We start from the raw sequence: 15,995 nt of genomic DNA, 5'->3' as shown, positions 1-15,995 counted from the left end.
TCAATATCTAAATTTGTGGTTGCAGTTATGATTTTTCATTAGTTTAATAAAAGGCAGTCTGTTGATGCAGGGATTGGATTAAACTTGGATAACGAGCAACCTACAACATGTTTGAATTCATTACTACAGAAATCAACAACTAATACACATATCTTACGAAAGGAAGAGCTTTTGGTGGCTTTTTTTGGAAAATTCGAAGTTCTTCTTGATGTTTTCTTGAAACAAGGTATATCCTAACTACACTACATTTCCTGGGGCCCATGATTTATAACATATGTTGTATTCTATTTTTATCTTGTTTCATGTGTCTTGATTTCAAGTTTGTTACAAGGATTTTAAAGATTGGCTTTTTTGGGATAATATTTACATAATGATTTGGTTTTGAATATTATTAGTCTTAAATTTTGTTGGAAATATGGTAGCCATGGTCGGTATTTTCATCATGAAGAAATAGAAAATTTGAATTTTAAATTTTGCCTCCTAAATTGTTCAAGTAGGCCTCCTATTATTTTAAGTCGGCTGGGTCCCTTGGAGGCACCCATTTGACCTCCTTTGATCGCAATATAAAGGAGACCGCCTCTCCTTATTTAGTACATTGATCTATCATGCTATGAGCTCTGTTCCAGCGAAGAAAGGAAGGAAGGAGGGGGCAGAAAAGCTTAGGAGGAGGGCTTGGCACTTCATCTAATTCTTGGTTATTGGGTTGGCTATTATTTTGACATGGTTGTTTCTGGTGTATTGATGAATTGAACTCTCTTTTTCTCTCTCACAAGGAAAGACTTTTCTGGGTTTTCCCCTTGTGGGGTTTGCCCCAGTGTTTTTAAAACCGGAACCGGTGACCGGACCGGTCCACCTAATGAACCGGTTTACCGACCGGAACCGGTCTAACCGGCACTGGTTTGGTCTAAACGAACCGGTTTTAGAAAAATACATTAAATAATTATTTTTTAATGAAAAAAACTATTTTTAAGATTTAAAACCATGATTCCAAGCCAATAGAGACAAAATATGCAAAGATTGCTCATTGATATACCATGTAAAGCCTTAAAGGTGAATATATCAAAATGGCACCGAGTGCAATACATATCATCGACAAAATACATAAGCAATGAGGCTCTAAATGGCCACTAGAGTGCAAAAATAAAGCCTACAAACTATGGGGCCAGTGGCCTACTACAAGACTTCAGTCTAGACTCTACATATATGATAATAGTAATACTATAATAGTGATCAACATTATCACTTGAAGTTGAAACTTCTCATGAGTCTCAGTCATCATGATCAAACTCAGTTGGTTGAGTCTCGACTCCCAAACTGTGTAGCCACAAACTTCTCTATTGGTTCAGTGACTTGAGTCTCAAACTTCTGAAGGTATTCTGCCCTAATATGCCCTATTATTTCATTTGGTGCTCCACATGGCTTTACATGGCCTCCTATCCCAGCCAAGTGTTGCTTGAACCTGTTAATACCCCCTCCTTGAATGGATTTTTGGCAATATTTGCAGATCATTTTGCCATCAATCATATCACAATGAGCCCATGCAGTATCTTCGGCTTTTGGAGGCATGATGACTCCCTGGATGGTAGATCATAGAAGTGAGAAGTTTATAACACAAAAAAAAAATTCATGGACAGCAGACTCAAATGAGGAATTATCAAGTGCAAATCCTTACCTGGAAATGCAAACTAGCTCCCTTAGCCTCCTCTTGAAGATGGCAACTCCACTGACAGCTACACACTATCTCCAAAATAGCTCCAACTCCAACTCCAAGATGACTACTTCAGCAAAAACTCCACACTCTCCAAGCTCACAAACAAACTCACAAACACTCACAAACACTCCAAATCAGTTGTGTGAGACAAATGAGAGTGAGAGGGGTCTCTTATAGCAAGTGTGAGGGTGTTTTTGGAGGGAAAATACCTTTCCCTCACCCCCAAAACCCCTAAACCACAAAACCGCTGCACTTTTTGTCATAATTCGGTGGGCTGTCCATAAACCAGCCGGTTTAGGACGGAACCGGCCGGTTTTTACCGGTTAGGGCCGTTTTTTGGGCACATGAGGTATCTAAACCGGTTTTTTAGGCCGGTTCGGACCGGCCAGGCCTCTAACCGGCCGGTTAGACCGGTTACCGGTTTTTGTGGCCGGTTTTTAAAACTATGGTTTGCCCTGGCCTCGGGCCTAATTTCTATGTCTCATCTCATTGTCTCGTGGTTATTTTACCGCTCTTTCATGTTTATTGGTTGAGTTTTTCTTTTGTATAACTGCTTAATTTTGGAAATATGATTTGATGCTAACTGATCATTGGAAGTAGTTATCATGATGAAGAAAATTGGTCCTAGTTTGTTTGCCCTAGATTTCTCAACATGGTATCGGAGATGGTTCATTGAGAAGTTAAGACAAAACCATCTGAGCCTCCTTCTTTGTGTCCAATCCAAAGCATCTGTGGATCTAGAGGAAGGCTGAATTTCTTTTGGTTAGTAGGCCAAATTTTTATTCTCTGTGGGCTATCCGAGCTCCTTTGGAAGGCTTAATATATATTTTGTTCTGCCCTCGCTCAAGCTAATCTGAAAGGCGAAGTTATTCATTTCATTATGGCGAAAATCTGTAGCATCAAGTGAGCCTCTGTGACATTGTATGCAAGCTTCATTGAGGCACATTATCTCTGTGTCAATCGAATTGCCCGAGACATCACTTTACTGTGGATATGCGAGCTATTAAGGCACCTATCCGGATCACTTGAAGACCTCGTCTCATCCTCCTTGGCATAAAATTCAATGTCACAGTCCGTTCGCTGCTCTTGTGGGATAGATTCAAAGTCCGAGCCTCAGCTGATTCTTTGCTGCTCTTGTGGGATAGATTCAAAGTCCGAGCCTCAGCTGATTCATGTTAAGTCTCTATGGTATTATATCTCTGTGCAATGAGAATTTAAACATAAAAGCGATGTATTCTAAAAGGATCACTGAACAAATCAAGGCATACAGGATAAGTGATATTTGGAAGTATGGTAAACAAAGAAAATAATTCTGATGTCTAATCCAATCAAAATTATGATGTGATTCGAGTTCCTCCATAATATCAAACCAACCCTTGTGATTTTGTTTGAAGTTTTGAATTGATTCAGGTATGTCAACCGATTTTTCTCTCTGAGACTACATATCTCTGTGGAATCGTAATGAGACCAAGCTTGTGGAGGTGATCCGAGCTCTCTTTATGTGGCATACATATTATTGTGATCTCTTAAATCCAAGATTGTTGCATAATTCAAGTTCGAAGTTCTAAAGGGTTTGAAAGCTATGGAGAAATGATCCGAGCCTCTATGGTGACAAAGCTTAATCCGTTTTTTTTTAACCAAGTCTTATGCATGTATCCGAGCTCAAAAGAGTCTGAAATTTATACTAATATGAGAATCTATAAGGATCTGAACTTGAGGTCTATGGTATGCGAGCTCCTATGGCCGTGGAAACTTGCGGTCCTAAGGTTATGTATCTATGGATCCATGCAAAGGTTTTGAAGAACATTCACTAAGACTATCTATCTCTATCACAAGTTCTATAGCATCACATATGCAATTTTGTGATAAGTCCAAGTTCCCTCATGAAATGCGAAGTTGCCTTACCTCTTTGTGGAATCCGAATTACATAGCTTCTGAGGCATCCAAGTTGTGTAAAAAATTCAAGTTCAAGTTGTGTAAAAAATTTAGGTTCCTGAAGAATGTTGGAGAAGTGGTTAACCAACTCCTCTTCAATGTCTTGTTGAGTTTCTACCATTGTTCCTGTTTTTGTTATGAGGGGGGATATTTTATTGTTGGCTCTGTGTTGAATGGTGGATTTGTGGAAGGAGGAGGTGTCGCACTCTCTGTCTTTTAGCCAATGCACTCTGGACTTCTGCTTGTAGTATATTTCCTCATGTTTGTAGCGATCCTCCATCTGCTGGAGTAGTGAATTCTCACGAGAGGCAAATTCCTCAGAGCGGCCATTGAGGATGATTTCTTGTTGAAAGCAAGCCATTTCCTTTTCTAGGAGCTCTTTTTCCCGAATTCTTCTTTGTTCCATTTTTTGATTAGGAGTTTGACCTGCTTGAGTTTCTGCTGAAAGATGTACATTTTGGGTCCCTTGCAAATGTCCATTCCTTTCCACCATCCCTCAATCTTGGAGATGATATTGGGATCAGTGAACTAGATTTGTTCGAATCTAAAGGGTTTCTTTAGAGGCTTGCCGAAGGTTCTCCAAGCAAAGGCTATGGGCCAGTGCTCAAAGCCTATGGAAGGGAGGATGGTTGCAGACATTTCCTGGCCATTAAGCAAGAGATCCTCCGAGAAAAGGAATCTATCCAGGAGGGAGGAAATCTGGGTAGCTCCACCTCTCTTATTGTTCTAGGTGTATAGGCCATTGGAGGATTCGATGTTATCAAGGCTGGAATCCTCAATGAAGGAGTTAAGCATTTCGGATTCATTGTCCAGCTAACGGCGTCCCCACTGCTTTTCTTGGAGGGAGGAGATGATATTGAAATTGCCACTGATAATCCATTTGGAGGTATCCAAAAGGGGTCTGAGGGATGAAAGGTGCTCAAGAAAGGGTAACTTTTTGGGCGGGGTTTAGGGTCCATAAACATTAGAGATAAAGCCACGAACCTTTGTTCCAAGCAGATTGAAGGAGGACGTAATGACAACTGGGTTGAGGGAGAGAGATTTCATACCTATTTGGGAGGGGTTCCAAGCAATGTCGAAGCCACCAGAAGCGCCTTCCGCGTCCATTGCTATGATTTTGGCAGCTTTCAATATATTGGCAATTATTGCAACAAACTCTTGACTAGAACATTTAATTTCTTGGATGGGCAAGATTGTAGGCCGGTCCTGTTGGATCTTCCTATGAAGAATTTTGTGCTTTGAGGGGTTCTTCATTCCCCTTATGTTCTAGGATATGATCTTCATGGAGATAGGGTTGGTTGAGAGGAGTATATCTCTGAAATCTGCTTATACTACCCTTATTCCACTAGCTTCCGACCATGCGTGTCCAATCTTTGGAGAGTTGATTTCCTGCCTCGCTTTTTGAATTCCTTTCTAGTTTTCTTGCCTTCTTTGTTTGTTATTGTCTGAACTCCTAGTTGCATTTTGGCTTTTGCTTTCTAGAGAGTTGCGACGAGGAGGTGGATCTGCTTGTTAGGAATTGTGTTGGCGACGTTCCGACGACAAGCATCTTCCATGGCAATGAGGTCCAGTCCCTCGAGGTATGTAAGGTATTCTTCTTTGGCCATGGGAGAGTTGTCTTCCTAGGTTGGTTGGTCTTGCTCCATTAGGGTTTCTGAGGCTACCTAGATTTTCCCTTTGTCTATGGTCATATTTAGATCTTGGTATGTGCTTGGTTCGACCTCTGACGACTCTTCAGGAATGTTTGTGGTGTCCTTAGGGAGATCTTCCAAAGCTTCAAAGCTATTGCTTGACTTAGGGCGCTTGGTCTACAAGGGTTGACCCTTCTTCTTCGTGTGCCTCCTTTGGGGGGGGGATCTTGGTGAAACCATCTTCATCTGGCTAGCTAGGGTTGGAGGCTGATGGTTTGGGGTCATTGAGCGGGCGGTCCTTGAACAAATGGCCATGTTGATGGCATTTCCTGCATCTGAAGGGCACATGCTCGTAGTCCAACATTTGGAACCAGTCTTTGTGTTCAGATTCTAGGGCTATGATTTCTGGGGCTCGAGAGAGAGCCATAAATGTCCATGTAGACACACATCCTTGCAGACAAATTTCCCTAGGGCGTGTTTGCTCAGAGAGGCAGACAAATTTCCCTAGACTATGGCTGATGTCTTTGGGTGTGTCATGGTCCCAGTATTCGAAAGGCAAGGAGTAGAGGCGCACCCAAACTGGTGCCCAGGAGAAATCCTCCTTTTACGGGATGAAGCATGGGGTCCATTGCCTCATGTAGAGGCCTGCCAAGTTCAAGTTCAGTGAGTAGGGACATCCTTCTAGGACAACTTTGAGGTCATCTTGATGAGTGAAGACCACTGTGAAAAAGCCCTTAGATCCCAACTTGACGTCATAGTGCACTTTGGGTTTCCACCTCTGGGCTATCCAATGCATGAGCGTCTTTTTGTTGGCCAGACTCCAATGAACTTGCAGATCAGGGCATGATCTTGCATGTACTGGATGTCGCTATTTAACAGTGCTAGAGGAATGTGAAGGCGCGGTATATTCTTCGATTTTGCTTTGAAGTTGCTGGTGCTTCTTTGTTCGGGCTCAAGGCATGCCAACTCCTGGTGCTCTTGAGTGTCTTTAATGACAGAATTAGTCTTTTTGTCATTTTGTGAGGCTGTTTTGGATTGTAGCGTTGCTGGGTCAAGGGTCAGGTCAGAGTGCTTAGTTGCTGCAGCTTAGCTTGGGGAATGAAGGAGACGGAGGCTCCTTCCCCAACGGGTTCCATTCTTACGGGAACCATAAGTCAACGGGAGAAGGGGAGTAGGGGGAGTCAGCGAAGGAGGGGTAGGGGGAAGGGCTTGCAGAGCTTGGAGGGGAGGCACACATCGCAGAGAACCCAAAGCGTTCCATGAGTACATATGTCTATCCAGTATTCCAAACGTTAAACCAAAAGAAACATTGAGTATGTAGGAATGTAACTCAATCTAAGAGAAATCGATTAGCATGAACACCTTTGAAGCATTACCCATAATTCTATTTAATTCATTAATGAAATGTGCAATACCATAAACCAAGACGTGGTTGGCTGAAAAATGAAATGGTGTTTAGCACATGTAGTTTCACCTTTAGAAAAATGTAATGGATTAAGTTGTTAAGACATCCAAGTAAATTTCAGCCCATAAATCACATAACTAATCCAGAAATGAGGTGAATGAGAGAGCAATGAATAGTAAAAATCTGAGTCAAAGAAACATCACTTGCTTTTAATTGTGTTTGAGCTTATTAGATCTGTTTTTTAAGAAAATTTAAGTGATTAATATCAGATCTAAGCTTGAAACCTCTAAATCAAAAATTTGATGTGCAAACCAAGGGGTTAAAAATGGAGCAATATAAGCAAGATCTAAATATGAAAATTCAAAACAAATTGCTGAATGAAATGAATTAATCAACTTGTAGCAAATCTGATTTACAGATATTAGCAAGTAATTTCTGGATTTGCAGAGGGAAAATAAAAATTAAAGGAAAGAGATTTTAATGTTTTGGATGGTTGAGTAAAGGGGAAGGCCAGTGCTTACTCCACCTGGGTTGTGGGGTCAAGCATGGATCTTATTTGAGGCTTTCTCCTTGTGTCAGCTTTGGGGTTCACAAGCAATCTAAGGATGTGCTCTGCAATCCTCCAATATGACACTTAGAACTTACAAGCCCATGGGGCGAAAAGTTCTATCGTGAATCAACTTCTAAAAAACAACGAGGTGGACTCTACTCTAATCTAATGATAAAAGGCATGAAATCTAAGAATGTTATATGCATAATGTAGTAGATCTAGAAAATAAATTACTAAAGACTATAGAATAGGAATTACGTTACTACTATATGCTTCTCCAATGTAGCATAGTGCTCTTATGGCCTCATGTTTCCTTTGTTCTCCATAAAACTTGCAAGAAAAAGTATCTCCAATGCACCCTAGAAAAGAGATTCTCAAGACAAGATGCAATACTATATGACAAAACTTCTACAAAAATTTCTCAAATGTTTTCCAACAAAATTACAATGAGTAGGCTCTTTATATAGGAGAAGAAATCAAGAGATTCCCAAATAAAGTAATATGTATCTGACCTCCCATGCCCAAAATAAAATCTCCCTGATGAAGTAGAGAGGACAAAGTCAAATCACAATAAAATAGAGTGGACTAAGTGTCACATGTATAACAAACATGCCAAAATAGCCATAGATATGGTAACATCACCAACCGACTTCCTCCTTGGGGAGCTTGACCTAGTCTTAATGCAACAAGTACTTGTAATTATTCCTCTTTTCGCTGGTCCTTTGAACTGGTTGCTTCACCTTCATCTTTGCTCATGTTTTCTGCCTTCTGCCGTCTTTCTTCTTCTTCTTCATCGTCCATATTCTTTACTTTCATCTTGTACCTACAAAACATGAACATTGTTGAAGTCCATATAAAAAAATAACCATCCACTGGAATGCATGGGTCACCAGCTGCTATATCTGCCAGTTCTCTAGGAAGCTCTTTCTCGTACATGGTTTATCAACCATCCTTCCATCACGAGTTTTCATACTTGTACCTTTTATTCCCTGGGCATCATCACCATTATCCTCATCTTGGGTTTTGACTTACTTCTAACCATGCTGTTGTTGCTCTTGCATCAATTTGCATCCTTACACCATTCTACATGTGTTTAGCAATTTTGAGTGGTCATGATGAGACACCATGAGCAGAAATTTACCAAAAGCTGTAAATTTTCTCAACAATAGGCATGATAGTGTGCGTGTATATGTGTGTTATACTAGCTAATACTACGTCTATATGAAACTTGAAAGTGCTTTTAAACTCAAGAAGTACTACAGCTAGTCCAAAGAGGCTGGGTCCCACAAACTAAGGAAATAGCACTAAGCACATAATATTTAACAATTTTGATGAATGGGTTCCCCTTTTCACTATCTCCACCTACAAACCTAAAGAAAGAGTAAAGACCTTCCAGTCATGTACCTCCCATCTATTCATTTGCCGTTGGACGATGATAGAGGAAAGAAAAATGTTCATTAGACTATTATATATCTCTTGAAATAAAAAGAATTGTATGATAGTTGATAGTCTTTTATGCAATTTTTATTGCAAAATAAGCTTTTATTATATTGGAACTTTCTTTTAGGCCATTACAAATGAAGTTATCGTATATTTTACGAGTAATTTTCTTTTGTTATTTCCTTTCCACATTCATGTAGCATTGTAAACTACATATTTATTTCCTAATTTATTGTTTGGCCCTAAGACAATGCATAATGTAACTGATATATTGCTCTCTTGTGAAAAGGGTTAAAAATTAATTAACATTTATAATTTTGTATCTTGCAAGACTCATACTTTTCAATGTATGTATCTGGAAAATAAGAGTTGCAATCTGAAGTCAAATTTTGTATAATGCGTATATAATTTTTTGATGTATGGTTAATCATGTAGGCTTTTCAACCCTTGAGAGCAAGTACTATGAAAAATGGTTGCACAGGTACTTATCTTGCAATTAAAAGGCATGTTTATGTTGGTTGCATGTTATTAGGAACATTTTGAATTTGCTGATATTTTTATTTTAAGATTTAAGATAAACGAAATATGTATATATACAATGTGGTCACCTAATATGTATTTTTGTGTTCCAACCTTAATTGTCTTTTGTGCTTTAATATATTTTGATTAATAGCGTGTAGTTATTTATTTATTTTTAGTTTTCATTGATGAGAAATATCTTTATAAAAATATGAAGAATATACATATTTTGGTCCTCAAGGGACTTTCAAACTCAACCATAAGGCTTGAAGCCATCAGTACAAAGCTCATCATGTCACTTATGGGAGTGAACTTAGGGCCAGAGGATAACAATCATTCCTCCCAACCACCTGATATAAATACAATTGACAGATTAATAGCATGTGGTTCATTTGCTAATAGAGTCAATTACATTAAGCATGCATTGAAATAATTGTCATTACAATTTCATGAATGATGTTTTTGTATTACAAAACATCTATTATGTAATTTCTTTGGTAATTGGTGTTGGTGAGGCTGACAACATGCAGCATGCAAATGTGCATTTGCATTTTGACTCTTGAGTGAATGAAAAAGTTCATCTTCTATGATTGATGTGTGTGGTAGTATTGATGAATATACAACAATACAAAGTATAGAACTACTTGGTAATAATTTTAAACATTGCAGCGAGACCCTTTGGAATATCTCATTTCCTTGTGGAACAATAGGATAGTGTGGATTTGTCGCTATTGATATTAGTTTTCTTCTCAGAGATGTGAAAATTCAAGAATCCCACCCGAATCTACTACAACAACAACTAATTAAACTTCTCCTATTTGTTAATTACTGAAACAAATTATTTGCTGCTTCCTATAGCAAATATCGAACCTAATACAACTGCAGTCTTCACTTAATTAATTAATTTGCCCAAAACAAGAACAAAACAATAGAGAAAGATACACACAAGTGACAATATTTTTTGGACAAATGTCCCCGGAAAAAAACCAATGCGGGAAAACCGGTGCAACAACTCTGAGGGTTTTTATTATTATGTAGAGGTATTCTAAATACAACTTTGGATGCCCTCCCGACAATCCAGTTACAGAGAAAATCAATTGGCAAGATAGACTGGTGAGATTACCTCACTCAACACTGTTGATCCCAGCTGATCCAACAACTGAACTGCGAGTTCCCTGACTACTTCTGCGCTACCCCTGCGCCAGCCTCTAATTCACTGTGTCAGCCCAACTGAGAATCGATCTGCCTTCAGGAGCCTTTTCCCGCCCTCCCGGCTCAGAAACATCATCTCCTTCTGCAAATTTGGATCTCTGCACTGGAAGTTGCTGCGCTGGTCTGCGTGAGCCCTTCTTGGCTTTGCGTCATCCTCTCTGCCCTCTGCGCTGCCTCCTCTGTGTGCCTTTCTACCTCTCTGTTGAGTTTTTTTGGCTCCAGAGAAGATCCTCCAGCCAAACTTCCTTTGCCCCTCTCTACACAAGCTCACTATCAAAATTCTCCCGGCAGCTGCTCTGCTTCAGAAAATGAAAGTTGTGAACTCTTAGTGTCTCCCAAGTGACCCTCAAGCCTCTTTAAATAATATCCTCGTTGATATTCAATGACCTAGATTAGAAGCTAATCAATGGCTAAGATCATTTATGCTTGATCCTCGTCTTCTTCTAGAAGTTACACCCAAAGTTTATATTAATGCCCTTTAATTATTTTATTTTCCTAAGTTTAGACTTAGGGGCCCTTTCAAAATAATTAATTATTTTAATACAACTGTTTATGGGTGGAATTTCTCAAAATGCTTTCTGGGTTCTTTGGAATACATGTGCCAAAACCTCTCTGCAAAATTTGAGACTATGAGCACATCCAATGCTACCAGAAATCAACAGTCCCTCTTAGCGAAGAATGTGCTCTAGCAATGCCTTCAATTTGAAGCATCACGCGGACTTCATAACATCGTCCTCTGCGCTGCTGATGTCTGACATGCTGTCCATCAATTGTTGTGCAAACAATGCATCTGTACTGCTGCTGACCCTGCGACTGTCAACACTGCATCCGCAATGCAACTCTCTTTGAAATTCTGCATCCGTGTTGCTGCTGTTACTGCCATTGCTAACTACCACTACACTGCAAACTGTTGATGCTACTCCATCAACAATGGAAAAAACGTCCCAAATTACTGAACTAACTGTGTTCAGTATGATACCATGTGAATGTTGGAGCCTGACTGCTGCTAGTCTCTGCGCCGACCCTTTGAATCTACTGCACTGCTACTAACCACTGCTCTATAGCATCTGCACTGTTGCCAACTCTGCTCTGCGCTACTTAGTCTCTGGTGCTCCTAGCCACTGCAACTGTTTCTCTGACACTCCTCGACATCATCCAACACTAGTCCATCCTGCTACCAATTTGGGCTCCCATAGCAAAGAATTGATCCGAGAGGAGGGCTCCCGAGGGATCCTGCCCATCTGTAGCTCTTTCGAATTACGTCTCCAAATCAGCCCACCTCCCTCTTGGAGGTATCTCCACTGTCATGGCGAACTCCTCCTCCTCGATCTTCGCGGGCACAACATTAGGATCGTGCTTCTCATCTTTGTCCTTCTTCTTGAGAGTACACTATGTAGCATAGTGACCCATCTCACCACACCTGAAGCACTTTATCTTCGAGACATCTTTCTTCCGCCTCCCCTGCTTTTGTTGCCCTTTAGATGCAAGGGCTGCATTCTCCTCTTCCTCCTTGGGCTTTGACCCACTGCTGCTGCGTCCGTCAAGTTTACACTTGACCAAGTCTCTCCTCAGCTCCTCTTGCTTGAGAGTTGCCCACATCTCATCCCAATTCGGCAAAGTCGCCCTGTTATCACTTGCCGCCTACACCTACCTACAAGTCAGTGAGAAAAGCCTTCAACCCCACAAGGTGTGGTTGGTGGCAGGGAACTCAGAGAAGGGGCTGTCACACTAATCCCGACTCTCTCCGTTTGAGCTATCTCCTAGGTTAGCTAAGGGGGGTGGTCCCTAATGAAAAGTTAATTTAAAAAGGATGTGAGTTTCTAGGAGAATTGTTAGAGTTAAATAGATTATCTCTTTAAGATTTATAAGCAAAAAATTGATATGAGCAATAACTATCATAAGATAAGCATGAAATACATAAACAACCAGTGCCTTCCAAGTATTTGCTCTTTAAGAAGTGAAATTGTATTTTGCTTAAAATGAAGTAAAATGCTTTTAAATGGAAAACCAAAATAACCCTGAAAAGTGAAACACTAAATTGTTAGCACAAGATATTATAAATGCTTTCAAGATGAATAAGTCTACAAATCAAAGCATGGAAACTATCTTGCTCAAAAGGATACAAAAATAACTCAAATGTTAGACCAAGATGACAACAAAGTATGTTATGAAAATAATCTACAAGAGGCTAGGCCAAAGAGTACGAGCAAGCTCTCCTCTCTGACTAGTCATTACTTAGCTCTTTGAAATAGCCAGATATTGATAAATGAAGTAGAAACGTAAAAAATAATTTTTTCCAAGTTTGATATTTTGATGCAAGAAATAAAAACTTTAAGAAACTTGAAAGAATCCCTGCAAGACAGAAATAAGATATAGATGAGACTTTGGAATTCAAAACATGTGGGTTCTCCTTGAATATTTTTCAAGAATGGGTTGATTCCTTCGAGAATTTCCCGTCACGCTTGAAAAGCTTGACCAAATAATGATTCATCTACAAAACTTCACCACAAATCATTAAATTGACATGAAATTAAATAAGTGCAGTGAAAAGAATTCCTAGAGATACATCATTTATCCACTAAAAGATTTATTTTCCTAAAGCAAATAATTAATTCTTATGCTAATATGAGATAGCTGCATACTAACATAACTTGAAACAAGCATGAAAGAAATAATGACATGAGGAAATAAATAGAAGCATAACAACAAGTATAGAATTTACCACACATGCAAGGAAAAGAACATCATCACGCTTTACCCCAAAGACTATTGCATTATATTGCAAGTAGTGAATACAATCCCGCAGACTCTTCTCAAGCACAATGGCTCGTATTACATGATACAATGTGAGAGCTCATGGCTCTATTATATAGAGAGTTGGGAGCGAGTCTCAATGAAGAATGACAATGACAAATGGCATTGGAGCCAATCCCAATGTAGAAGTGATTAGACAAGTGGCATGAGGTGACAATCCAAATGAGAAATTCGAATTTGTTAAATGGAGCTCCAATGCCAAGTGTAAAAATCAAATTCTGGCAAGTGGACATCAATTTTTTCCCCCCTATGTGTGAAATTCGAATTTTATGATAGAATGACAAGTGTATATGGGTGTAACCCATGTGGGGACAATTTCCCACAAAAATCTCCACCAAGTATTCTCCCAAATCCTCCCAAATGTGCATTAACTTCAAAAATTCGAATTTCCAAGTAAGAAACTTTTTCCTTTAATGCCAGAAATTTGATTTTATTTGAGCACATGTCCTTTCCTTGATTTTAGGAGTCCACATCTGTGAAAATTCTATCACTGCAACATCTGATTTATTTTTCCTACTCTAAGTCACCTGACACGGGGATTCGGGACACGTAGGATTCGGGATTCGTGGTGTCGGATTCGGGATACGCTGACCCCCGGAACAGGACACGTTAGGACATGTTATATATTATTTTATTATATATATTTATATTAAAATATATATATATATATATATATATTAAAAATTAGATATTATCATATTTCTTACACAAATTTTAATTAATGATACAAATTTATTGATTTCAAACATAGATCTTCATCTATAGCTATTAGCATGCATAGTACATACAAAATTCAAATAAATGTCAGTGGTACTGGTCACATAAATGATAAATCTATTAAAAATTTAAATCGTGATTCATAATTCATAACTGAAAGACAACTTACAACTACAAGATAGTAAGATAAACACACTGACAACTGTAGTTTTCTCATTAAGTCATCAAATCAAAATGTGTTACATAGGTAGTGTTGGTGCAATGCCAATGGCAAATAGAAATAGAAAATATAAAACAACTACAGGTATACAAGCCTCAAGGCATCAATCAGCATCAGAATCAGCATCACTGTCCCCATCATCATGGTCCCCACTGCTCTCCTCTACATCCTCCTCCTCCCCTGTATCCATAGTCGCCTTTGCATCTGCTGGTATGGAGGCTGACCCCTCTAAGTCATCAAATCTAACAGGCTCTAGCACTGGATCATTGAGATCCATGTTGGCCAATGCCAACTCAACAATGGTGTCCAGACCCATATCATCAGGAACAATGTTACTTGGGAGCGGGAGCGACATATTCAGAAGCTCTTGGTTTGGTGCTCTTGATTAAATATGAGTTCCATACACTAATACATGACAAAATTCAATGGAAACATTGCAATCCCCCAATCCTAAAATCCTGAAAAACTGATAAGTCTGCTGGATTTTGAATGAAATCTAAAATTCTACTTTCTCCATATGAAATCCAATGAGGCCGGAACCACTCTCAAACATCCTGAGTCATTTCATGGTAATGTTAAAAATTTAAGTAAAAGGATGAAAATGAAGATTAAGGAGAATGTCACTTTTACTTTAAGAATTTGACATTACCATGAATAGCATATCAATACTAGGGCCTAGACTTGATTATGAAGCTGCCAAAATGCTCTACTCCTTGCTGCAACAACACAAATCACTTACCAAATGAAAATATTAATGAGCAAACACGCCCTTTTCATACCCGCGCTGAGCTTAGCGAGTCCTGGAAACCGGACACGTGTTCTAAAATCGCGACACGCCCCTGAAAATCCCGACACGGACACGACGTGTCCAAAACGGACACGACGTGTCCTGTGATTTGGACACGAATTCGGACCGAATCGTGTCGGATTCGCCGGATTCGGGATTCGCAGGGGGTTTAGGACGAATCCGGTTTCCTAGTTCCTACTTATTCTTCAATAAGTTATTTATGAAATTCCTTCAATAAACATTAAAATAAATTCCGCTACAGATATCACACCTTAATACAGAAACAAACACATGTACAAGAATCAACACATTGATACAAATATTTTGGACAATAGTCCCCGGAAAAGTCCAATGTGGGAAAACCGGTGCAACAAGGGAGGATTTTATTATTTAGCAATTGTTCAGTACAACAGGGTGCCAAACTAGCTTACCGACAGAGAGAAAAATTCTCGAGTAGTTCTCCTAGTCCCAGGCCCAGCGTCAGCTTGGCTGACATCTGCGTGGCTCCCAGACACTCTACGTCAGCCCTGGGCCTCTCTGCGTCACCCACGCAGGCCCTCTAGTGACTGTGCAATCTCCTGCTGCCTCTGCGTCTGCCTAAAATGCCTTACGTCTGTCTCTCTTGCCTCAGCGATGGTCTCTAGTGGTTGATCCCTTCTCTCTGTTCTATACTTGCTGCCTCCTGACTGCTCACCAGACCACTAGTTCAAATTTCTCAGCTAACCTCACTCTAGAAATTGAATTGACTGGTCTCCCTTAGTGTGCCCTCCAAGTGACCCTCAGCCTCCTATTATACTTTTCTCGTTGACAAATCAACGGTTGAGAATAAGTCCCTAATCAACGGCTAAGATTAACTTTGGCTTGATCCATGACTTTTGGACCCTTCTATCACAGTTTTATATTAATTCACATTAATATTTTATGTTCCCTAAGTTTAGACATAGGGACTTCATTAAAAATATTAATTATTTTAATATCTCCCAAACTGTTTAGAATCTTCCCAAACCATTTCTGGGTATTGGAGATCTCATGTGCTTTAGCCTCTCCACTAATT

General features: G+C 39.6%; 1 protein-coding gene across 8 annotated transcripts in view; it reads left to right on the top strand.

Moving 5' to 3' along the window:
- The window catches only part of LOC149266798 (biotin--protein ligase 2-like), a 259,505-nt gene that overhangs the window by 201,938 nt on the left and 41,572 nt on the right, over positions 1 to 15,995 (top strand). For all 8 annotated transcript variants that reach the window (XR_016260272.1, XM_089430971.1, XM_089430972.1 and 5 more), the window contains 2 exons: positions 71 to 226; positions 9,108 to 9,153. Coding sequence is in view for 7 of the 8 variants with exons in the window: in XM_089430971.1 (XP_089287097.1) it covers positions 71 to 226; positions 9,108 to 9,153 (202 nt within the window). In the remaining variant the exon portion in view is untranslated. The remainder of the gene's footprint in view (positions 1 to 70; positions 227 to 9,107; positions 9,154 to 15,995) is intronic.

This window comes from Pinus tabuliformis, chromosome 6 (genome assembly GCF_031772625.1).
Source record: "Pinus tabuliformis cultivar Carrire ecotype Pingquan chromosome 6, CPIR1, whole genome shotgun sequence".
Classification (NCBI taxonomy): domain Eukaryota; kingdom Viridiplantae; phylum Streptophyta; class Pinopsida; order Pinales; family Pinaceae; genus Pinus; species Pinus tabuliformis.
This window is presented reverse-complemented; position numbering and strand designations above follow the sequence as displayed.